This window comes from Tiliqua scincoides, chromosome 3 (genome assembly GCF_035046505.1).
Source record: "Tiliqua scincoides isolate rTilSci1 chromosome 3, rTilSci1.hap2, whole genome shotgun sequence".
In the NCBI taxonomy this organism is placed as follows: Eukaryota; Metazoa; Chordata; class Lepidosauria; order Squamata; family Scincidae; genus Tiliqua; species Tiliqua scincoides.
The window spans coordinates 239,634,987-239,660,688 of NC_089823.1; the positions used below are offsets into that span (position 1 = coordinate 239,634,987).

The 25,702-nt window shown below is 49.3% G+C and overlaps 1 protein-coding gene across 5 annotated transcripts in view; it reads left to right on the forward strand.

Moving 5' to 3' along the window:
• Positions 1-25,702, forward strand: part of LPP (LIM domain containing preferred translocation partner in lipoma) — a 313,546-nt gene extending 287,844 nt beyond the window's left edge. For all 5 annotated transcript variants that reach the window (XM_066619985.1, XM_066619987.1, XM_066619989.1 and 2 more), the window contains 3 exons: positions 21,793-21,971; positions 22,187-22,307; positions 24,980-25,702. In XM_066619985.1, coding sequence (XP_066476082.1) covers positions 21,793-21,971; positions 22,187-22,307; positions 24,980-25,108 — 429 coding nt within the window. In that variant the 3' untranslated portion in view covers positions 25,109-25,702. The remainder of the gene's footprint in view (positions 1-21,792; positions 21,972-22,186; positions 22,308-24,979) is intronic.

Here is a 25,702-nt window from a genome sequence, read left to right on the forward strand (position 1 = left end):
CCATTCAGAGCAACAGCTATGCTGCTGTTAGAGAAAATAATGTGAAGGCAAAAGAGTCTGCATCTGGCCTTGATACCTTTAAAAGGGAACTGGACAAATTTCTGAAGGAAAAGTCCATCATGGGTTACAAGCCATGATGTGTATGTGCAACCTCCTGATTTAAGATGCAAGGGAGGGCACCAGGATGCAGGTCTCTTGCTGTCTTGTGTGCTCCTTGAAGCATTTGGTGGGCCACTGTGAAGTACAGGAAGCTGGACTAGATGGGCCAATGGCATGATCCAGCAGGTCTCTCCTTATGAGTCCTAACTGTGCTTGCTCAATCACAAGTACACAGATTCTGCAGTCCTAACAGAACAGGTATGCAAAAGTGTCTTTCAGGGAGGAAGCACCATTGTTGTGCCTCCAGGCTTCGGTTGCATGTGGGGGAAGGGAGTGTCTGGTGCCTGCAATGAAGAAAAGGGGAGAAGAAAGGGCAGAGCCCCCTCCCCACATGCCATGCTGAAGGAGTGGACAGTGCAAGGCAAGGTTCTACCAGCCTGTTCTGAAGATAACCAGAAGTCTCTGGAAGATGCCAATGTGTTCACTGCCCCCTTGCTATGCTTAGACCTCAGGCAGGTGACACAGATCCTGATGTAGGGGCCCAAAAGGCCCCTTTGTGCACAGTCGGATTGGATTGTGCTCTCTGAAGGTTTCAGTTTCTGCAGTCCACACTTTGAACTGTGCAGACTTGATGAAGCTTAACCAAGCAGTTCCCCCTCCCTTGCTTTTGTAAAGCCCGAAGGATCAAACACACTCACACCTGCTTGCAGCCCCCCATTGACTTTTTCTTTCTCGCTGAAAAGCCACTTGTTTGAGCAGAGGCACAGCCGGGGTAGGCACTATTTCACTCTTGCCGCTCCCACTGCTTGTCCACTTAAAATAGTCTTCTGTGCCTATATAGGAAAACAAAATGTACTATACATTTTAATTTTTTTTTTTATTGTCATCCACACCTGCTTTTCTTCATGCAGGGAAAAACATCCCAGAACTCCACTCTCGCCTTTTAGTCTATGGATGGGAAATCAGCTAGAGAGAGTTTTGGAGTGAGACAAACTGCAGGATGGAAAAGGGTAGGGCTGTGTAATGTCCATGGCGGGAGGAGGCCCCGCCCCTGGGTGCATTACTGAGCGTGGGGGGCTTACCCTGTTGATGAGGGTTGGTCAGCAGCAGAAAAAGGACGAGAGGCGGATACAGCTGGTCTACACAGATGGTTTACCTGCGTCAGCCATTTTACATTCATGGGGCCTGTTGCGTCACAGGCCACCGTACCTCACACAGACTCGTGCCGTCGTCGTCTGATGGACTCTTTCCCCGACCCTTCCCACTCCCTCGCAGTTCCAGGCAGAGCTCTCCAACTGGTGTCTCTTGGCCAGGGGTAGGGGTTCTCGACAGCTGCCGCACTGGTGTTTGGGGTCAGACAAGCTGACCTTAGGAGGACCCCAGGTACCTCTGTGCTTGCCCTTCCATCAGCAGGCCACCCTCTGGTATAGTTGGCTGCAAGTCCTTGTCTCTGTAACCCCGGCTCTCCTGGAGTCACCCCCAGGGCCCGGGTGGGTCCTGGGTCTGGGAGATCTCCCTCCCGGCCCTTTCTTTCCAGGGCTGCAGATAGCACAACTCTTTTGGGGGTCTGGCCTTTCCCAGTTAGGCCAGGGTGGCTATCCCCTTTGGCCTTCCCTCTGGCGACCTCTCTCTAGGCTTCCCAGACTCCTTATGAAGCCAGCCTTGGATTTGGCCAGCTCCACCCCTTCTGGCCACGTGGCTGCTTGTTGCTCCCAGTTGGGACCCCAGTCCTGGCAGTACGCAGGCCTTACCCCTGAGGAGGCCCCTATGCCTGAGGAGACCTCTGCTCCTGAGGAACTCAACAACAACAACAACAACAACAGTATTTATATAACGCTTTTCAACAAAAAGTTCACAAAGCGGTTTACAGAGAAAATCAAATATCTAATGGCTCCCTGTCCCAAAAGGGCTCACAATCTAAAAAGATGCAACACCAGCAGAAAGCCACTAGAAAAGACACTGCTGTGGTGAGGTGGGCCAGTTACTCTCCCCCTGCTAAATAAAAGAGGAGCACCCACTTGAAAAAGTGCCTCTTCACCAGTTAGCAGGGGTTAACTCCTGGCCATCAGGGCTGGGCCCCGATGACAGGCTGTCTTCCCTGCACTGCTCTTCCACTCGCACATGTAGCCTCCCCCCAGCTACTCACCAAGCTTTTTTTGTTTTGTTTTTGGGGGTTTTTTTGTGTAAATTTTTGGACACAGTTTGAATATTTCTCACTTAAAGTCCAGTTTGGCAACTTGTGTTTGCAGACACTTCCGAAAAAGTGTGTTTTACTTTTCCTTGTCATTGCTTGTCTATATTTCATTCATTTTTAATCTCATTGAGTTTTTGGGGAATGGGATGAAAACATAAGTGATAAAGGTTGCTAACTATATTGAACATTGAATGGAGATATGGATTCAGACAACGATTAGGAATGCTGTGTCCTATGACAGATTGCAGGAATCCTTTTGCTCTACTTTAAAAATATCTTGATTTGCAGAATCCCTGTATTTCTCTCTCTCTCTGTCTGTCTCTCTCTCTCTCTCTCTCTCTCTCTCTCTCTCTCCCCCCCCCCCCATACTGGCAATCAGATGATAACTTTATGGTGCTATTAACTCTGTCTTCTAAAAAGATGTTCAGATCTTTTTTCTCTGCCACTCACATTTCAAAAAATCTTTTATGGAGCCTTTACATCTGTTAATAAAAGCCCTTAATTCATTCTGAGCATTTACAGCCGCTCCAGATAAAAGTTTAATCAGATGGAATTATGGTCCTTGTAATATTCTCTTAACCTTTGCGTTCAGATCTGCACTGTATCACTTAAAATTTTAAATCCCTCTTTTATAGACTGCCTTTTCCATCTTCCTCTGTGAGGAGATTTTGGCAAGTGATGTGTTTTGGCCCATCCCGGGGTCATGCGAAACCTTCAGGAAACCATAAACCCAAAGCGCTCTTCTCATTCCAACCATACAGTCTTTATGCCCTGTTAATTATTTTAATGGTGACACGCGGCTTTAAGAGATACCTTTATCAATCCCAGTAAATCTTACTTTTTATTGTTGTTTAAACACTTTTTCTATCCATTATGTAGATGTGTTTAAAGCATGCTGTCTCCCAAAATAGATTGCTGCATAACTCCACATAAAATGTCCTGACACATTTCGTTTCTCATCCTTCCCTGAAAGGAGGGAGGGGAGAGGGGGACCGACTGGGGGACCGTGTGTTCTTTTGGAGTGCCCTTTTTGCAAGATGAGCCTGCTGCTAATCTCAGCAATGGAGGTGGTACGAGGAGGAATAGGCTCCCTGCAGGAATGAAAATCCTACCCTGCGGCTGCTAATGATATGTTAAATTATGGTAACACAAAAGCATTTTACGCTACTCATTTACTCCTTGCTTCAGCACTGTACATTATGTTCGCCAAGGGCGTTCTGCTCATCTGGAGTTTCACTCGCCTTGCTGTACATTTTTAATTATTTCATACTTTGTTGTTTACATGAAATTGTAAACCTCGTTTGGCAGGGTCTGTCTTCCGTTGCGTTCAGCAAATGCCTAGATTTTTACAAATAAATGAAAATTCATTGTGCTTGTTCCCGATATAGTAATGCACCAGGGCCCGTGAAGTTGAGACCTGCCCCAAATTAAGGCTTGCATTCACCTGTAGGATCCAGAGGGTTAAAAGTAGGCAGTATACAGGAGATGGGAAAACAATCTCTTCACCCATTTTTTTCAAGCTGAAGTACAGACAAGAGGAGATGCAGATTTTATTGGAGCAGTGTGGGGGAGGGAGTGTTTAACCCTTCCAAGCAAAATTACTCCCCAGGTGCTTCCCCATCCATGATTCAAGATCATGGTTGACGAGTCCTAACACGGCAAACGCTTCCATCATGATACAGTGAATGAAAACAGAAGTCATAGTACAGCCCTCTGAGATGGTGCTCTTTGAAGAAAGTCATTTTCAGTTGTATGAATGGCTCCGTAATTCTCACATTTTAAAGCAGAAGATAATCAAGGAACAAGGGCTAAGCAAGCACACCAATTAATCTGAGCTTGAATTTCCAGAACCAATCAGGAAGGCAGGAAAGCTGCAATAGGGTATTTTCTCCCCCTCGGAGGCCGTGCGTAATTCTGCACCCTCGCTGGTTGGCTTCCTCCCTTTCTGTTCTGGTTTTTCCCCCTTTTTTCTTAATAATCATATTTTCAAAATTGGAGTAAACAGATTGCAAAGTGTGCTTTCTCCAACAGGGCAGATAAACATATTCCTCCCGCTAAGGAACAATTATTAAATAATTCACGGTGCATGGCAACCCAGGAGTAAGTGCTCTGTTTTCTTGGGTAAATTCCGAAGCCCCAGAGGAGCTCATTATGCTGTCTTTCTTCATAATGCTTTATAATTGTCTGTATCCTGCTGTTGTCCCCATGAGTACAGAGCTCCTGCTAGTCCTCTTCCACACCTACCTCCAAATAGATGGCCAGCTGGGGGCTGGGAGGGAAGGATTTATATACTTAATTTCTTCCAGGCTGTGAGATTGTCGATGTTGTTCTCACCTTATCCTTGGGTTCCAATAACCCAGGTCACGCAGAGGCTGGGTTCATAAGAACATAAGAACAGCCCCGCTGGATCAGGCCATAGGCCCATCTAGTCCAGCTTCCTGTGTCTCACAGTGGCCCACCAGATGATGATGGTTCCAATCATCTTATCTCATTTGAGTCTCACCACAATCCCAGTAAGAGAAAACTACACATTACACACAATGGGGTATATCTTTTCTCCCGCATTTTCTTTGTGCAACCAAAAGAAGCCTCCAAGGACCCAAACCTATCCAGTGCACCCAGCTCACCGCCGGCACGCACGGGTGCCGGAGTTGGTCCAGCGCGAGCCCATGCTGAGACAGCACTGGTTGGAGGCTGGCAATCCGCCACCAGGCACTCAGTGCAAAGTGTCTAGCAGCAGAGAGGAAAGTCAGGGTGTGGCAGGCAGGGGGAAGGTGTAGCAGGGGAAGGGAGCAGGGCGGGAGGGGGTGGGACCAGTGGAGCCCAGCTCCACCGGATCCAGAGCCCCAAGTCATGAGCCTTCTTGATTCTGTGCTGTCTAAAGAGCCGCTGCAGAGTCGAGTAGCCCCATTGTAGGGCTGCTTCTCTTACTCAGGAGAAGGGGACAAGGAGCCATCCGCAGCTGCCTGGTTGTGCTTAGGATGCCACAGCAGCCCCGCATGCCGGGAAGCTCAGGATTGGGCCCAAGGCTGGTAGTTTTAGTGGAGGAACAGCAGTTGAAATCAGTGTCAGGGAGTTCCCTTTCTGCCTTATCACTGCATGCTGTATGTTCATCCTTTAAAGAGCGCAATCCTATCCTGTGCTGGAACAGGCAAGCCAAGAGGCTTGCACTGTATCCAGCGTGGGATAGGGGCCCAAAGTGGCTCAACCAGAGCTAAGGGAAACTTTTCCCCTTACCTCCAGGTAAGGCAACCTGGCTCCTATGGGTCTCCTTGGACTTGCGCCACCTCCTGAGGTGGCCGAAGTCTGAGGAGAGCAGAGTGGCTTGAAGCGGCTCTGAACTCCCCAGGAATGGGAGTTGGGATCTGGTATAACTGTCTGGTCCCAGCCCCGTCTCCCATTCCGCACCCACCCATCCCTGGGGCCACCCACCTCCTGCCCTCCTCCCACCCCAGAACGCCTCCATCCTGCCTCCTCCCCACCCACTGCAGAGCCTTACCTTGGCCCAGCTGGGCTGACACAAGGCTCAGTGCTTCCATCGGCACAGAGGCTTGTGTCAACCTCCACAGGGCAGCGCACCTCTGCGTGATGGCCTTGCCGATTCCTGAGGAGGCGCAAACGTGCTTTATGGCACAAGGGCACCTCTGGATTGCGCCCTAATATACAGTACATGTTTGCTTGTTAAAGCATTCTTTATTTGTAGTCCCTTTAATTTTTAAATTCTTGCTTAATGAGATTGTGAGGACAGGCTGGGGTCTGATCTCAGTCCAGGCAAGCCAGGATTTTGGGAGCAGAGGTGGAGGATGTAGTCAGGTGTGGGCTGGAGGTCAGGGCCTGGGTTAAGAAGATAAGAATCACAAGACCAGAGGCAAAAGGCTTTGATGAAGATAGAGTGGAGGCAAGACAAGGCAGGACAAGACTGCTTTGCTAGCCAGGTCAAATGAAGTGCTCAGTTGTTTTGCATTGCCAGTTTAGTCCTTATTGGCTTATTTGATCACCTGGGTTGAAGAGAAGTCGTTCCACCTCCAGCCATTTTCAGAATGACTCCTGGCAGCATCCTCAGGTCGAGCTGAGAAAGACGCCTGGGAACCTGGAAGAGCAGCTCCCAGGCAGTGCAGACAATGCTGAATTCCATGAGCAATGGTCCGACTTGGGAGGAAGCAACTCCGCTTGGCCCCAGCTATGCGTCTAGGTCACAATCCTGTGCCCTGGCCCTGCCACTGCACTTTGCTCAACCATTGCACTTTGGAGGCCCTGTCGCTGAGGCAGGTCAGAAATACATGCTCCATGTAGGCTCTGAACACATGATCCATGTTCTCCCAAGAAGATGAGTTGTCGACCCAGAGTTTACAAAGGCTGAAGCATAAGTGCCTGTGTAGACATCACCGTGAATACTTGGAGGTCCGTTGCAGCCAGGCGGTGGGGGCAGTGGACAGGACTTCCTGCCTTGGTTGTGTGAATTGGCTTTTGGTACAAGAGCCAGCTATAGTATGAACAGAATCTGGCGCTCAGCTCTTGTTTAAGCTCTGGCATGTTGGGCAGCAACCAGGAAGCAGCAGTGGCATCACAAGCAAAGTGCAAGGGGCATGGACCACACTGGGTGACACCCTTGGGGGAGGATGACAACACTAGTGGCCAAAATTGTGAAAACCTTGCTATTTTTGAATAATACCATCGTGTTAGATGTCATTCAATGGGTAATTTAATTCTGAATGCAGTGAAACAAACTGCACCAAAAATATCTGTATTCTATCAAATTTTATAACCGAATACAGGAAAACACAACAGCCTTATGTAACAATAAGTAGTTTTTCATAACTCATAACTGAGCAATGAGATTGATTGTTCTGAGAGCTGATGAGGTGTTATTATGACGCAGCAGGGAACCAATAAAATGTGAGTATGAGTCAGTTCTCATGTCCATGTATCAGAGCTCATACTAGAACTCTCAGGTGTGTGTCTGTCATTGAGTTGGCCACTGTTCTTTTAGTTGGTTTTGATTTGCTGCATAGATTAAAATAGAGTGAATGGGGGAGGGGGTGATGCCACTTTATTTAGGTTGTACGTACTATGTGATTTATTCCTGATCTGATCTGGGAGAGGGTCCATCACGGGGGTGACTCAATGAGATCTTGGACCAGGTGTCACAAACCCTAGTGACACCTCTGGGGAGCAGAACCTTCACATAAAAACAAGTACACTGGAGGAAAAGGCTTGATGTCGCCTTGTCATGTAGCGAGGGGCTTTTCTGATGGAGACTTTCAAGGCTCTCAGTCTGCAGCCCAGTGCAGCACAGTCCAGGAAGAACTTCACCAGCTGATTCTGTTGACTGTAAGTAAAAGCTGAAGATCTGCAGGACCTCTGCTGAAGCTCCACAATGAGAGATCTTCCTTCATGTGAACAGCAGCTACTGCTTCAACCATTGTAATTTATAACCCCCAACTGACAATTTTATTGCCCAGCTAATAATAATAAAAGAGCCACACGTAGTCTGTGTGTGCTTCCACCTCCACGGTTTTTTATGATCTTTTAACGAGCTTCATTAATCTGGCTGCCATTGTGAGAGAGGAGAACTGTTGCTTTTCCAGGCGAAGAAGGCCCTCTGCTGTTCTCTGACATTCAGAGATGCAAAAATTCAGAGGTGGGAAGTAGCCCCCCCCCACACACACACACACACCCACCGAGTGAAGCCCTGATGGAGAACATGTGTGTTGCCTGAATGGCCTCTGGTGCTGCTACTTTTCCAGTGAATGGGGCATGGGTGCTGAAAGCCACCTCCAGGAAACAGAGTTCGGAAGAAGAGCCTCCACCACCAGGGACAGATCCCAGTGAAACTCTTGTGGTTAACCTGCACGGCGCAGTCAATGAACACATTGCGGATTTTAGGAAGGGTGCAGCAAATGTTTGCATTATCATTAGGGGATGGATGTCAGGATGTCTGCATTGAAATGAGCACCGTTTTCTCATTTTGGCGACAGAACAGCTTGACCCTAGTGAGCCGAGGGGGTGCAGTAGAAAGGGAATGGCCATGGCTTCCTCGTCCCTCTGTGCTGCTTTGAGAAAGGAAGAACTTGTGCTTCTGATGGAATTATGGCTTGTGGACACTCCATTCCAATGAGCTGGTGCCCCACCAGGAGATTGGGCAGATGTGAAGAGGAGAAGACACAGCTCCTGAAATGAAGCCAGGCTTCTGGAGAAAGGCATCTTCACCAGTAGTTTCTCCCTCAAGTAGTTCAGTGCTGCAAGACAGCAGTGATGCAGCTCAGTGGTTTTAGCTCCGCGTCACAGCTCCGACTCCCCACAAAGGATGGCTAGGATCTGGCCCTTATATACACTTGGAGGGCTGCTTAGCTCCCCCCCCCCTTCAGTTGGCCTTTTGGGAGGGGGTTTCAAGCCAAACTGCCCTTCCTGCACTGTGGTTGTGAATTCTAACAAATATCACACAAGCAGAGAAGGAAATAGTCTTGAGTCTCTGCTCATGGCTGCTGCTGGAGTGCAGAGGGCTGGAGGTGGCAGGAATGGCACCCGTCAACACCAGTGACTGCTACTATCACTTGTATTTCTGGAAGCTTATGACCAAGGCCCAGTTCCCATGATATATCACGGGCGCATTCAAGTCTTCCTCCTCCATCTGATGTGCTTTCCCACTGCCACGTCATGAACCCTCTCACATTAATTAAATGCAGTATTATGCCACAGCTCTGCAAAATGGCATGGTGCTCTGGGAGGGGGACAGGATATGCACGTTTATGCTGCTCATCGCAGGGTGGGTGGGGCTTTGGCCGCATTGCACAAACTGGCATCATGTGTAGGCTTGTTCATGGGCCCTGGTGGGAGCCAGTCTTTAATTTTTGCCTACAGCAGTGGTTCCCAAACTGTGAGCCAAGGTTCCCTGGGGAAATCAGCCAGAGGAGCCATGGAATCTTCACAAAAAACCTGCTGTCCTATACAGTGTATATAATTGTAGCCCTAATGTGAAACCATGGCCAATACCCAGGAGGTCAAGGTAGCCACTGTTGAAAACGTTTGGGAACCACTAGCCTTTATAGGATATTTTGTGTCCCCACAAATGCTTGCGGCTGCTGAGTCTTCTCAGGTCCATCTAGTTCCGCACTGTCTACATAGACTGACAGCAGCTCTGCAAAGTCTCAGGTGCAGGGTCTTTACCAGCCTTTCCAGAGATTCTGCCAGGAATGGAACCAGGGATCTTCTGCCTGCAGACAGGGGCTGCTCCTTGGGAGTGGAGAGCAGGAGGAGTCAGAGTTGTAATCATACAGATTGCCATTGCCTGTCATTTTAATTGAGCAACATGAAGAGAAGGGGAAAGAAGTGAAATGGGGGGGGGGCTGTTTCTTTGCACTGCTTTTGTGCCACTGTGCATGCAAGCTGCCAATTTATCTTTTGCCTGGAGAGAAATTGCTCATCCCCAAATGGGCCATGAAATGAAATAGCGTGGAACATGACAGGGATGCTGCAACACAAATGGGTCCATTTCCTGTCATTTCCCCCATGATTATATGTAAAGCGTGTGGCTTATAAGATGCTGGCAAAACAACATAAGAACAGCCCTGCTGGATCAGGCCATAGGCCCATCTAGTCCAGCTTCCTGTATCTCACAGCGGCCCACCAAATGCCCCAGGGAGCACACAAGACAGCAAGAGACCTGCATCCTGGTGCCCTCCCTTGCATGGGCATTCTGAAGTTTTCTTTCTTCTTAGTTCTGCTATTTTAATTCCATTATGAATGGAAGTGAAAACGGTTTCGGAGATCAGCACTCTTGCGGGCTGCTAATAACCACCCATTTTCTGTGAACACTTCTTTCTAACCTCAAAGCCGAGCTAAAGATACTGGCAAAAGCCGGCAAAAATACCTCCTAGTACCCCTTGGGTGGGTGCTGAATGGAGCAAACCGCCCAAAGAGGGACTCGGCTGCAAAAACCATCCTAGCATAGAATAAATGTCCTCCTCTTTCCTGCCACCCAGACAGGACAGGCGGGTTACAAAACGGTTCTGTCCTCGGTCCTGTAAGTTCAGCTGTGCCGCTGCCACCTTCAGGCACCGGGTGTGCCACTTTTGTCATTACCGGGATAGGTAGAGAGCAGTAGTGGAGACCGAGAAGCAGAGGAGCTCACTGAACTGGACTGGGGGTGCTGGAGGGCTCCCAGGGCGACTTGGGGGGGGCGGAAGCTGGGAACGAACCCAGAAAGTCAGGCCCCTTAAGGAAGTGAGAGTGAGTCGCCATCAAGGTTCAGCCAAAGCTTCCTCATTCCTCCTTTGGTGCTTGCAGGTGTCACCCTTTGAATGTTCTCATGTTTGCTTCCCAACCCACTGTGCAGGCAGATACCTGTTCAGGGCCCCATTGCCAGACTGTTTGTCATTCCTCTGCTTGTTTCACTTCACAGCATTTACCATTCATTGAACTTTTCTCTTAGCCACTTTGAGTTCTTTTGAAAGAGAAAGCAAGATAACTTTTTTTTAATCAAAGAAAAAATTCTTCAACTAGCAGAGTCAAAGATCAGCTTCTGTGGACAACCAGGCTATGGTTGCTGCTTGCCTGGAGCAGCTGGTCTGTCCCAGCAGAGACGGGCAGTGGTGGACAGCTGCTCTTCCAGCATCCCTGCATCCCCGGTCTGCCTCTGGTTGCCTCCTTCCTTCTCTCTCAAGTAGCCCTGAGAGAATCATCAGATTCCACCTCCTCTTCCCACTGTATCTAGCCTCTGTACACTGAACACTTCCCACTGTATCTAGAGGAGGCAGATCTTTTGTGGGCCTACTGAGCTTTTGCTTGGGCATAGCTTCCTACCCCAGAGCCAAGGGAGAAGCTGCTCCAACCCTCTGACCCCTTGGGTTGCCGCTGTCTGCATCTTTCCCAACTCTGCAATTTCCTTTCTGAGATGCGGCAGCCAGAACTACACACACAATGTGCCGATTGTAGTTATCCCCACAGATCTGTGTGAGGACGTTGTGAAACTGGCAGTTTTATTTTTGATCCCTTCTCTAATAATCCCTAACATGAAGCTTCCCTGTCTCCTGCACCCAGCCTGCATTGTGGTGACCTTAACTTGTTCCATCTGCGGCCAGAGGACTGAATGGAAACAGAGATCCTTCTTGTGGGTCTTCTTTCACATTTGGATGCTTGGTTGGTTGTTGTTTCCCATTACCAAGACCAGGGAGAAAATTTGTTCTTTAATTTAAAAAAGAATCTGCTACATCCCTGTTTTCCTGAGCTGGAATAAGAGGCACGTATGTGTTTGCTCCTTGGCAATGCCAGCGTGATGATGGCCCTTCCCCTGGGTGATCCCAACGGATGGACATCTTCCTGTTCCAGTGACTTGTTTGCAAAGGTGCCTGTTTGTGAGGTTTGAGCTGGGGGCAGACCGTGAATGGAGAGTTATGTTGTCAGTTGTCCCTGCCAAGTTTTTCTGTAGTGTGGTTGGTCTGTGGAACTCCATGCCACAGGATGTGGTGATAGCGTCTAGCCTGGACGCCTTTAAAAGGGGATTGGACAAGTTTCTGGAGGAAAAATCCATTACAGGGTACAAGCCATGATGTGTATGTGCAACCTCCTGATTTTAGAAATGGGCTATGTCAGAATGCCAGATGCAAGGGAGGGCACCAGGATGAGGTCTCTTGTTATCTGGTGTGCTCCCTGTGGCATTTGGTGGGCCACTGTGAGATACAGGAAGCTGGACTAGATGGGCCTATGGCCTGATCCAGTGGGGCTGTTCTTATGTTCTTATGATTTTCACTGGTTGCCGTCTTCACCTCAGTCCTGGGTCCTGCCGAATCCAATCACGTCCCCTTTAGTCCAGCTCCTGCTCCCAGCAGTGCCCAGCCAAGCAGCGGGAGGTCCAATGTCTTTTGCTCATGCATAGCACGCATCACTACAGCAGTTGTAGCTGTTCATATGTACAGTACAGGTGTGAAAAAACTCCACAGTCAGGGAATTAGAGGACAGGTCCTCTCGTGGATTGAGAACTGGTTGGAGGCCAGGAAGCAGAGAGTGGGTGTCAATGGGCAATTTTCACAATGGAGAGAGGTGAAAAGTGGTGTGCCCCAAGGATCTGTCCTGGGATCGGTGCTTTTCAACCTCTTCATAAATGACCTGGAGACAGGGTTGAGCAGTGAAGTGGCTAAGTTTGCAGATGACACCAAACTTTTCCGAGTGGTAAAGTCCAGAATTGATTGTGAGGAGCTCCAGTAGGATCTCTCCAGACTGGCAGAATGGGCAGCAAAATGGCAGATGCGTTTCAATGTCAGTAAGTGTAAAGTCATGCACATTGGGGCAAAAAATCAAAACTTTAGATATAGGCTGATGGGTTCTGAGCTGTCTGTGACAGATCAGGAGAGAGATCTTGGGGTGGTGGTGGACAGGTCGATGAAAGTGTCGACCCAATGTGCGGCGGCAGTGAAGAAGGCCAATTCTATGCTTGGGATCATTAGGAAGGGTATTGAGAACAAAACGGCTAGTATTATAATGCCATTGTACAAATCTATGGTAAGGCCACACCTGGAGTATTGTGTCCTGTTCTGGTCGCCGCATCTCAAAAAAGACATAGTGGAAATGGAAAAGGTGCAAAAGAGAGCGACTAAGATGATTACGGGGCTGGGGCACCTTCCTTATGAGGAAAGGCTACGGCGTTTGGGCCTCTTCAGCCTAGAAAAGAAACGCCTGAGGGGGGACATGATTGAGACATACAAAATTATGCAGGGGATGAACAGAGTGGATAGGGAGATGCTCTTTACACTCTCACATAATACCAGAACCAGGGGACATCCACTAAAATTGAGTGTTGGGCGGGTTAGGACAGACAAAAGAAAATATTTCTTTACTCAGCATGTGGTCGGTCTGTGGAACTCCTTGCCACAGGATGTGGTGCTGGCGTCTAGCCTAGACGCCTTTAAAAGGGGATTGGACAAGTTTCTGGAGGAAAAATCCATTACGGGGTACAAGCCATGATGTGTATGTGCAACCTCCTGATTTTAGAAATGTGTTATGTCAGAATGCCAGATGCAGGGGAGGGCACCAGGATGAGGTCTCTTGTTATCTGGTGTGCTCCCTGGGGCATTTGGTGGGCCACTGTGAGATACAGGAAGCTGGACTAGATGGGCCTATGGCCTGATCCAGTGGGGCTGTTCTTATGTTCTTATGTTATGTATGCTTTTGGATAACCATTGGACACCAAACAAAAGCCCTTCACTGATACTTCCCCTCTCAAAAGCCTGAATCTGCCACTCCAGCAAATGACAACTGACAGTCACTGGCCTGGTCACACTGGATGTGAGACTTGTCCCCTGTGTATTTTTTGTATATTAAGTTAGGCACCCTGAAGTTAATGAAATCCTACGAATAAGTGAAGTACTTGAGCACACGGAAATGTTATATAAGTACTATTATTATTAGCATCATCTGTATTCAATATCAGTTTCCACAGTTTTCATAGACGACCTTTCCTACAAAATAAATAGAAGAACAGACACATTTCTACTGTAATGCACAAGATAAAATCTTACCTTTTTCAGACATTCCTTGAAGATGTAAATATTCAGCCTCCAACCTCCCCTCTCAGCTGCCCCTAAACCTCACAGCTGCATCAGCAGGCCAGTCCGTATATAGGATTTTGCCTGGCATTCCTTCCGATGGATGTTTCTCTGTAGTTTTTAAAAATCAAATCTTCCATGCATTTATTTTTCCACTGACAGCATTGCCAAGGCATTAAGTCTGTCCTGGGTCTCTGAACTTTTCATCATCTCTCAAGTCAAAAAGCACCTTTCTGCTCTTGCTATTGTCACTGGGGTAGTTATAAGAATTTTCCAGAGTCTTATTGTCTCTTTAATAATGTTCTGTAGACTAGTGGTTCCCAAACTGGTGGGGTGCAAATCATCAGGGGAACTGGAAAAAGGGACGATCGTGCTGCTGCTGGAGAGGGAAGGGTGCTCTAAACTTACCTGGGAGTTGCTATGGCTCTCTGGAGGGTCAGGGGAGCTTGTGGTCCCCTCTGCAGCCCTCCCAGCAACTCTTGCTGGAAAAAAGAAAATACCACTTCCAGTTTTCCAAGGAAAACAGGAAGTGCTTTTTTCCTGTCTCTTTTTCACTGCAGTTTGGAGCTGCAGGGAGGCCTGCAGATGGAAGTCACAAGCTCCCAGAGGGCCATAGCAACCCCTAGTAATTTTCAAAAACCCTTCCCTCTTCACAACAGCCTGATTGTGTTGCTGCCCCCTCCCCTCTCCCGCAAATACTTACAGGGTTCCCAAAGTCTGAGTAGGACATCGGGAAGCACTGCTGTAGACTCTTGCTCAGATCCAGTAGCAAAGCTAAATAGGTGCAGCAGATAGCAGCTGCACTGCGCAACAGGCTAGCTGGGGGACAACAGTCTGGCCACCCACCCTTTTGCACCACTCCCTGCCCCAACCAAGTAACCTACATTTTGGACTTTCCTGCCTGGAATAAGCCACCAGCAGGAGCAGCGAGCCTCTCACAGGCAGTGGTGATGGTGGCCAGAGAAGCAGCAGCACCTTGGACTCCAAGGATTGGAGGGGTCAACGGAGGCTACTGCCACTGCAGCTCATCATGCCAGCCCTTGGAGGGCAGCCCACATGCAGAGCCCCACAACCATTCAGCAGTAGAAGAAGAGAAACAGTACCATGTCTCTAGGCATTGTGGGACTTATCCCCAGTAGCATCAATAGAAAGGACTTTGCCATTGCTAAGCATAACTACAAAGGGCTGAGCTCCTGTTCTTTTGCCTGCGTTTGCGCAGTGTACAGCCCTGCTAGTAGCTACTGCAGCAAGTGGTCTTGGACAGGCCATGGTTCAGGTGGTCCTGCATGCGATAGTGAGTGTCGCCAAGGAGCCCCAGGGGCCTTGGGGGGTGACTGGGGGCTTAGGGGACAGCAGGAGGGGGCGGGGGCTTGGGGCAGCAGGAGGGAGCATGCTGCTGGGGGAGGAGGCAAGTTCTTCCCTATTTTTTACCTTTTTGAAAAACCTGGGCGTGACATCACTTACTGTTGTGACGCCACTTCCGGGGCATCATTTTGCCCTTGCACCGGGCTACACTTTCATTAGCTACAGCACCATTCAGATCTACATCCTGATGATGTTTCTGAGTTTCAGTGTGCTGGGCATCACTCAGCTGCTATTCCATGTTCAGTTGCCCCAGAAGTTCAACTTGGATCACACTGTCTACAAGGCCTGTGCCCTGGTCCTGCTTTCTCACTTTCTGATTCAGAAGTTTCAAGTCACCCACCCCTGCCCATGTTCAAGCAGTTTCATTTCCACAAAAGAAGATGAGGGAAGCAAAAGAGGGAAGCATTTTTCACAGGGCAGCCATGTAGCCTCTTTGTCTTGGCATACCATGTGTGTCTGAGAATCGCCGTATACTGTGCCCAGTGTAATCCTGAGGTATTCAATCTGTGCGTCCCGCCTCCCTAGTGAGGCATGGCCAGCCTCCAGGGGTGTCGCCATGCATCTCGGGGAGAGAGGTGGCTGGCAGCTGCTCTGCTCAGCTCAGCTGCAGCCTCCTGACTTGCTGCTTTTCTGAGGCTGAGAACGAGGTGGGTGGGGCAGCGTGAAACATGGTGGGGGGAGGTGGGAGAGAAGGCTGGCTGGGCAGCAGAGGAGGTGCTACATCTCATCAGCACAGGGTTCGCTCCTGGCAGACTTCAAACTGGGAGGGAAGCCTGACCTAGAGAGAGCAGCGAAGCGCTTTCCTCCGCTTGGGAAGGAGGGAGCCCAGCCTGCTCTTGGGGGGTTGTCCAGATGCCCAGCCTGCATCCCTCCGTCTTGCCGGGGGGGGGGAATAGGGGTGGCACCTGCATGTTGGGGTGTATGTGTGTGAGCATGTACTTCGGGGGTGAGTTGTAATCTTGCTCTGTGTGGCTGCAATCCTAGTTGCACTTTCCTGGGAGTAAGCCCCATTGACTCAAATGGGACTTACTTCTGAGTAGACCTACATAGGCTTGGGGTCTGTGTCAGCTTAACCAAGGATCCTCACCTTTCTCTTTTTCCTCCCCCTTCAAAAAAGAAAAAAAAGCCACTCTTGATGGCTTTGTTTCCAAAAATGGATTAAAAAATAAAAACACCATTCTTTTTCAGCCACCCCCCCCTTTTTCCTCCTGCCTCCTTGGGGGGGGGGTTACTTCCCATGTTAGCTGCTATTGTAAGACAAAAGGCACAATCCGAGCTAGGTCTACTCAGAAGTAAGTCCTATTGTGTTCAATGGGACTTACTCGGAAGGAAAGTGAGGTTAGGATTGCAGCCAAACAGTCTCTGGGTCTCAGTTTGCATAGCTTCTCTGATGACATCTGCAAGAGGGATCTGAAGGCCTTAGGGATGGACCTCAACAAGTGGGAAACCCTGGCCTCTGAGCGGCCCGCTTGGAGGCAGGCTGTGCAGCATGGCCTTTCCCAGTTTGAAGAGACACTTTGCCAACAGTCTGAGGCAAAGAGGCAAAGAAGGAAGGCCCATAGCCAGGGAGACAGGCCAGGGACAGACTGCACTTGCTCCCGGTGTGGAAGGGATTGTCACTCCCGAATCGGCCTTTTCAGCCACACTAGACGCTGTTCCAGAACCACCATTCAGAGCGCGATACCAGAGTCTTTTGAGACTGAAGGTTGCCAACAACAAAACAAAGTCTTCCCCTCCCCCAGCAAATTCATCACTTGCCCCCTCCCTTTCCAAGCCCCGCCAGGTGTGCTGCTAACAAACTCAGGGCACAATCCTAACCAGGTCTACTCAGAAGTAAGACCTATTTTTTTCAATGGGGCTTACTTTCAGGTAAGTGTGGTTAGGCTTGCAGCCTCAGAGTGCTGGCAGTTGTTTTTTTGTTTCTATTGTTTCATTGTAACACCTTCATCCCCATTTTGGGGGTAACTGAGGTGAGATGATGTAATGGGGAGCCACGACCAACGGCCAAGAGGATCAGGGGAGCCGCGGGCTGGAAAAGTTCAAGAACCACTGGTGTAATCTGACAGTCAGGCTGGAGAGGTCCCAGTGTTTTGACCTACAACTTTTCCCAGTAGGTCAGTCCAGTCTTGAAAATGGATTTAATTGCAGTTGATGCACATTGTTCCTAGCTCTTCTCCCAAAGAAGTCACAATTCTTCAGTCTATTGCTACTCTCACTAAATTGCAGAAACGACACCTTGGAGAGGAGAGTGTTTCTTCTTTGTGTTGTTTCACATATCTGCAAATGTGGGCTCAGTTTATCAGAGCCTTTGCTCTTGCTCACAGCTCGGTGTGAGCACTGTACAAATAGACAGTTTCCATATTGGCTATGTGAGGCAACAGTACAAATACATTACAGAGCACAATCCTCCCAGGACCGTAGTGCGGTACAGGCAGACTCTGAAGTCTCTCCGCACCCCCGAAACCCATTCTACACAATGCTGAACTCCTCAGACCTCCAGGACTGCTTTCGGTGATTTCCTGGGGAGTAATGCTGATCTCCTGGAGATTGTCAAGCCAGTCCTGGAGAGGTGGCAACCATAAGGCACAACTGCATACATTTAGACTTTAAGAACATGAATGTATTTTTATCTACTCCGAAAGAATTAACCTTGAAGATTGCAGACATAGCTCGATTGCATAGGCCAGTCACTTCTCACAGAATGCTCCAGAGTTGTTTGGAGGATGTGCAGAACACTTGGTCAGCTGCCAATTTTGCCCATGCTTAGTCTTCAGTGTCTCCCTGCTGAAGCACTGTCCCATCCTCCTTCCCGCCCCCCAGTCCTATGCCTGCCTCTCCAGCCACTTTCTTTCTTGTCCTGTGGGCTGTGCCTGAGTGAGAATCTCACTGGCATGAAAGGTGGCAAAGCGATGGCAGGAGGTCAGCTACTGTGCTCCCAAGCCAAAAACAAACCACCCAAAAATTGCAACAGCAGCAATGACACGTTCTCTTTTCCAACACAGGCCTCAAGCGGCATTAAGACCACAGTATATTTTGTGTGGCAAAGACCAATGGTAGGGGCACGCTCCAGAATCCTGGCCACTCCCACTTCTCTGCCATCATCTCCTCCTGCACACGTAGCCTCCCATCCCAGTTCAGTGGCGGCCTGCCGCCTCAGGCACAGGGAGGTCTTGGACCAGGCTGGTACACAGACTCCCAGCAGCCTCCATCTCTAGCTGCTGTGGCTCGGTTCAGGGGCAGGGCTCCATCTCCCAGCCCAAGGAATGCCTAACTATGCGGGACCTTCCTTCCATTGCAGGATCATCAGGCCCCAGGAATTTTTTCCTCATGATAACTAAAGCAAGCAAGCCCAGAAAGCCCTGTGCCACTTTGCAGGAGTTTTCCTTCCTGGGGTTGGCCCAGAGGTTCAGGCAGCATTTGGAGGTGAGGGCAACCTACTTCCTGCCTTCTTCCCCTCATTGCTGCCACCTGCATTTTGCAGTGGTGGCAGCAGCACTGCCCTCAGGTGGCCACCAGCTGACGACCTCCACTTTAGGGGTTCTGAGAAGGACAATCTTCACCTGTAGTAGGTTTTGAACCTGCCAGTTTCACACCGGCTCAGAAAAATAGTCAAAGTGGTGCTTCATTTTTTTAGCCTGAAATGTGGTGGCTAAAACTGGAGGAGGGAGGTTCACCTCAGCCTTAATCAGACCTAGAGAAGTTAATATAATATTATAATATTTGAATATTATATTTAATAATTACTGTATTACTGATTCTGTTCTTATTGCAGCAGCACCAGTGTGCAGGGCGTGATCAAGAGAGTGGCTATTGATGAGGCAGATTTCAGTGGGCAAACAGAAATGCTGCCCTCCTCGCAGCCAGACCTGGCCGTGCAGTGGCCTTGTCTTCAGTTCTGCCACCAGGCCCAACCGTCTGTCTGGGGAGCAAATCCACCATGCTGTGGAATTTGCTTTGTTTCTGCTGGGATGGCATTATAGAGGCAAATTAATCGCTTCAAGACTGCAAGCCATGCTGACACCTCCCCGAGTGGCGTGCTGTGATCTGATGTCTCACCGCTGCAAGCGCGGTTCTGGGCAAGAGTCCTGGTGCGGAGAGTTGCTGGTGCACCTTGTCTGCAGTTCCTTCCACAGCACGTGGTTGCTGCCTCTGAGTGTCCCTTTCTTCACTTCTCTGGGGGCCTCCCCATCCACAACTCCCCATCCTGTGGTTCGGTTGCCCATTAAAGCAGCCAAACTCCTAATCCTGCTTGAGTGGGAGCACTAAGGGGAAGGCATTCTGTGCACGCTTCACATCACTGTTTCCTCTGCAGGTTTAAGAGAGACTTTACAGATGATTGCAGTGGTGTAGCTAGAGGGGGTGCAAAGCACTAAGTTTTGTAGGGAGCCTCACTGCAGCATGCAAGTGCCCCTTCCCCCTCCCCTTCAGAGCCATTTCAGGTGAATGCCACAGTTTTGCTCCCATTGCCCAGAATGGCTCCAAAAGGCTGATGCCGCTTGCACACTGTGATGAGGCTCCCTGCAAAACTTAGTACTTGGCACCCCCCCTAACTATACCACTGGATGATGATCTCCACCTGACATTAGACCATAACTCCTGCCCTGACCTGTAGGGGTCGGAGATGCACAGGCAAATGCCAGGTTGCCCACACTCCTGCAGTTTTCAGGCACACATTCCAGATCTCTGTTCAAATACTTTTGTTGTTAGAGTTTGTTTTAAAAAGTACAAGAATCCCCCAAAGCTAGAAACAGTCTATAAAACATGGTGCTGGCTAATTATCAGGCTTCTGGAAACATGTGCGGTTGTAATAAGATTTAAACTTCAGTTACCCTCACGGAAAGCCAGCTCCAAAACTGCCTCTGGGTAGTGAGGAAAGTTTGGCTATTTTTATGCCTCTTTGCGGGTGGAAAAATGTGGCAGCTGAGCCAGATTTTGGTTCAAAAGGTGGGGGAGAGGGATGCTTAGGAGGCATCAGCCTTCCTCCCTCCCTCATATGTCAGCTGTGACCTGTTTTGCCCTTTGGCGGGGAGGGAAGGCCAGTCCATTGAGTTCACATTGCTTCCATTGCTGTGGGAAAGTCACTGGCAAGGTCCCAAGGCTCTCAGGTCTCAAGGCACATCTCATTGGAAGGAAGGTGGCTCCAAAGGAAGTCTCCAAGAAACAGGAGTTCATGAACCTTGCCATGCAAGCCCAAGGGTTTCCAGCACGGACTTGTCTGCCCATGAGGCGGAGACAAAGAAGGGGAGACCGTGAAAGTTCTGGGCTAGGAGCAGATCTGGGGAAGGAACGGGGGCACCACCCCATCACTTCCCCCCCCCCCACCCAGTCACCACAGATCCCCATGGGAATTTTCAGGTCCTGACATCAGAAGCAATGACAGAGACCAGTAGTTTTTTTGCAAACCAGAGGTCTCATGCTCTATGTATAACTGTTTTAAAGTGGGGAGGATTTTTCTAGCTCTGACCCTGTTTGTGTAAAGACAGGACAAATCACTGCACAGGTGAAGAGATGCTCTGAGTTGTCATTTCATGCACACATGTCAGGTCCTTTCCACAGCAGGCAGCCACTGCAGTAGTGGATCTACCCTCATTGCGACCTGGGGCAGGTCTGTGACATGCCAGCCCAGCTCCCCAGGATTCTCACTGAGGTGGGACAGAGCCTCACGCAACATTCCACTGCAGTCGAGAAGCCTTCTGAGGCATCTCCCACTGCTTTAAACAATATGTGCAGTTTCCCGACTAAACAGCAGGAGAAACCTCAGAAGGCTTCTCGACCAATGCCGAGTGCCTCGTGGAGCCTTGTCTGCCTACAGAACAGCTCAGACAGGCAAGTGGGGTGGGGCAGCAGGTGGAGGTGGCAGCGGTGGGGGCACGGCAAGCGCAGCAGCCAGGGCATTTCCCCCCACCCTGTTCCAGCTATGCCACTGGACCACTGCCCTGAGGTGTCCTCTCTGCCCATCCCCTTCTCCTCTCTGCCAGGTACATCAGCCCCATTGGGCCTAGGCCTGTTGGGGGTTCTGGGATCAGGGTTAGCGAGGTCCAGGTCAGATCCCATACAGAGAAACATTGCGAAGAGTTTGGTGTTGTGTGTACTCAGGCAGGATACGTCTGGTGCACCGTATTTCAGGCTTGCACAGCTTGAGCCCCACCAGCTCTGCACAGCAGCCCTCCAGGGGCTTGACAGGTGCCTTGTTTTAACTTCTCACCTGGGCTGAAAAAGCAGGGCGGTTATCAAGGTCTGGCAGACCACAGTGTGTGGCGTGGATGAGCTTGGTAGGGCCCAAGCTGTGCAGACCTGCTGTGCTAAACAGCAGTTGGTAACCCGCACTGTGCAACTGCATTGGAGGAAGAGACTGTGTGTTCCCCACATGATCCAAATTGAATGACCACATTTCAGAGACAAGCACTTGAAGGAACGTGAACTATGTAAGCCTCTCATGACATTCATAAGGTGCTCTTTTGGGGGGGGGGGGTTTAAAATGTGGTGGAAATAAAGAGGCCTTTCATGTCACTTTTGGAAACATTGAAGTATCACCAATGAGAGACCTGAAGTCCCTTGTAGTTTATTCGTTTCTGCTTTGTGTTTTTCCCACAGAACACTCTGGAGCAGTGCAGCGTTTGTGCCAAACCCATCATGGAACGGATTCTGAGAGCCACTGGCAAGGCCTATCACCCCCACTGCTTCACCTGTGTGATCTGTCAGCGCAGCCTGGATGGCATCCCGTTTACGGTGGATGCTGGGGGCAACATCCACTGTATCGAGGATTTCCACAGGTGGGGGAATGGCACTGGTGTATGTGCATACATAAGCGCGAGAGAGAGAACGGCAAAGTGTTTGGAACTTTTGCCAAAAAAATTAGACTTTGATATTACTTTGCAAATTGTGTTGTTTTGAAAACAGGCAAATTAAGACTGCATTAATTGAGAACTATAACTAGGGATTGGCTTGGGTGGGAAAAGTTTAATAGCAAGCTTTGTCAATTCTTTAGGAAATTTGCTCCTCGATGTTCTGTCTGTAAAGAGCCCATCATGCCTGCCCAAGGTCAGGAGGAGACTGTCCGCATTGTGGCTCTTGACCGTGACTTCCACGTACAGTGCTACCGGTGTGAGGTGAGTGCCTTCAGCATGCGGGAGGGACAGCCCATATAGAAAGACTGAAGGTGTGAATTGGGAAATCAGCTGCATCTGGGAGGTGGGGCTTGACAAAGACTGAAAGGTCTCATGTGCTTTGTATGCCTTGATCTCTGTGTTTTGCTCCTGGTACTTGCTAGATGCAGATACAGTTTGTTTCCCATTATGGCCGTGGGAAGGCTGCGCTGTCATTGTGCCCTTTGTTCCAAGCGGCATTCTAGGAAATGGCATGACAGCTGCCAGGATGAGTGCTGCATTTGCTCTTAGCTCCCCCCCCCCAGCCCCCATCACTGTATGGAATTTGCTTCCCAGTATGAGATGAACCTCTGGGTGAGGGTCTCACCTTTTCTAGTGGCTATTCAGCAGTGGAAATTAAACACTTGCACCGACTTATCAGAGGGGCTTCAGCATCCACATTTCTGTCTATCAGGCTGCTGTTCAAGGCACAGGAGCAGGACCTGAGTGCGGGTGCTCAGGAGCCTGTTCCAGGGTGGGGGTTCCACCCCGCAAGTGCTGCCACACCACCACCCAAAGCCTAAAATGCTCTGTCCAAGGAAAGAACATTCCAGGCAGGGTGTGTTGGCATCCTTCAGTCTCGAAAGACTAGGGTATCGCTCTCTGAATAGTGGTTCTGGAACAGAGTGTCCTCTCCAGTGCGCGAAGCCTGGGTAAAGAAGGCATGGAGGATAGGCTGTTACCCATGCAGCAAATCCCCCCTCTCCACGTCGCTGAAATGGTCCAATGGAAAGGCAGAGGTCAATACGGTTGGTTCCAGCGGCGTCGCAGGAGTTGCCAGAACGTGACTGTGTTCAGCCATGAACTGCCTCCGGCTCTGGATTCTGCCTCGAGGTTGACTCCTGAAGCCTTTTCCATAACTGGATGTAGCCACAAGGCAGTGGAGGTTTGGGATCAGAGTTTTCCTTCTCTCAGATGAGCTGCCTTCCCCGGCTAACCAGTCCCATCTACCCGGTGGCTGTTTAGTCGCCTCTTATGACAAGTACAGCCAAACTGAGGGCCTATTCTTATCCCCAGCCCCCAGGCAGGCACTCCAGCACTCAGCCACTCCAGGCAGGGTGTGAGAAGGGAAAACCAACCTTTGCAACTCCGCTAATTCACCCCAGCAGTGTCTGTTCTAGTGGCTGTCTGCTGGCGTTCTTTTGCATCTTTTTAGATTGGGAGCCCTTTTGGGACAGGGAGCCATTGAGTTATTTGATTTTTCTCTGTAAACCGCTTTGTGAACTTTTAGTTGAAAAGCGGTATATAAATACTGTTAATAATAATTAATAATAATAATTGACAAGTTCACAAGTGCTTGGCCTCTGGGCTGGTGACCTCTCCAAACCCCAAGCTGAGTGGCACAGGGATGGGCAAGCATGGGCAGGCCAAGGCAAGAGTGGAAGAATCCTCTGAAGGCACCCAATTGAAGAACTGAGGTTCCAGCCCTGGATATGACAGGACTATGTGAGCAGATGAAGTAAGAAATCAGATGAATCATGAATTGGGCAGTCCAAGGTGGTTCTTGCAATTTCTGGGTCTCAAGCCACGCGTGAACTTCTTGTGCTGGGAGAGCTCCAGTTTGCAAGCACATTCTTGCCATTGTGATTTCAAGAGTATGACCAAGGGAAGAATCAGACCCACCTGGGCATGTCTTTTGTGTCTCGACTGGGAGCCCAGCATGGAGGTTCAAGGAACTGATTTCACAAGATACAAGGAGAGAAGCAGTAGGGGAGAGAGGGCACTCTCTCCTTTTTGCGCTGGAGGAGACACATCCTCTTACCCTCGAAGCAGTCCTGGAGATAAAGAATCCACCCTGTATTGTTTTTCAATGAATTTGTGTGTGTGTGTAAGAGAGAGAGAGGGACCTCCCACCCGCTTTTGGTATCAGTTTAAGGTGGAACAGAACATGGGGGTGGATAGAAATGATTAAAATGAAGAAATAACATTTAAGGAGTTTATTTCAGAAATCCAAGCCAATTTCCTAGTAATCCTTTCAACCATTACCCTGTGAGATTTGCCAGGACTGCTGGCTTCATACTATGACTAGGAATGTTTCAGAGGCCTTGCTTAATCAACCCTGCATTGCAAGCAGTGGCGTAGCTAGAGGGGGTGCAAAGCACTAAGTCTTGCAGGCAGCCTCACTGGAGTGAGCAAGGGCCCCTCCCTCGCCCTCTCCCCTTCGGAGCCATTCCAGGCAGGGAGAGCAAAACAGAGGCGAACACCTTCTGGGAGTGTTCCAGGGAGGCCTTCTGGGCGTTTGCCTCCATGTTGCTCTCACCGCCTGGAATGGCTCTGAGGGGGAGGGCTGCTTACACAACATGTTCAGGTATCTGCAAAACTTAGTGCTTTGCACCCCCTCCAGCTACACCACTGATTGCAAGATCTTTTGCATTTTTCCGCCCTTCCTTAAAAAGAGGCATGAGGAATAGAGCCTGGACGTTAACAAAGACAACGTCTTAAAGATGCACTCCAATCCATGATGCTGACCAGAAGATGTTCCTCTACTGCATTCTTCCACTAATTAATTAATTAATAATATGATGAACGAATACAGTCTGACGAATATAGAATACAGTTTGACGAAATCAGTCAAACTAGACGGATTCAAAGTTAAAACTTTTTTTTTAAACTTGCATGTTCCTTTTCTTGCCCAGGACTGTGGGGGACTCCTGTCTGAAGGCGACAACCAGGGCTGCTACCCTCTGGATGGGCACATCCTCTGCAAGACCTGCAACTCGGCTCGGATCCAAGTCCTGACGGCAAAGGCGAGCACCGACCTTTGAATCCACTTCTAGGGAGAATGGCACAGACCTGGCCTCTGGGGCAGCTGGAAGGCTTTGGGACAAGAGGGGCTGCTGTGGGTGGAGCTTAGTCCTAAACCTCCAGCAAACCTCCCATCACTGGGCCTCCCCATCTACACTACAGTCTCAAACTATTTCCATGTTCATTCCTTCTACACATGGAGCAGTTGTTCTAAGAGAAGTGCTCCAACTTTTTGACCGAGAATCCTCGTTCAAATTCTCTGAGTAATTTGTTGATTGCCACAACAATTAATTTGGTATAAAATTGAAGAAATTTGTGGTGTAGATGTGCCCAAAGCCTCAGGGGGTAAAGGATGCTATTACTACATTAGTTGCCTTCTGACTTTACAAGGCGCACCTTTCCTTGTCTTCATCCACTCTCAGTTTAACCACCTCAAACGAGAAACAATTTTTTCTGTCATATACATTTTACTCTGTACTTGTATTCCAGTCTCACACACACACGCCATCAAATTCTGAGCTTCTTTGCACAGCAAGACACAGAAACACATTTTATATCTAAATGTCTATCTATATATGATACTGTATTTTAATATGTCATTAGTGCCTTAAAGA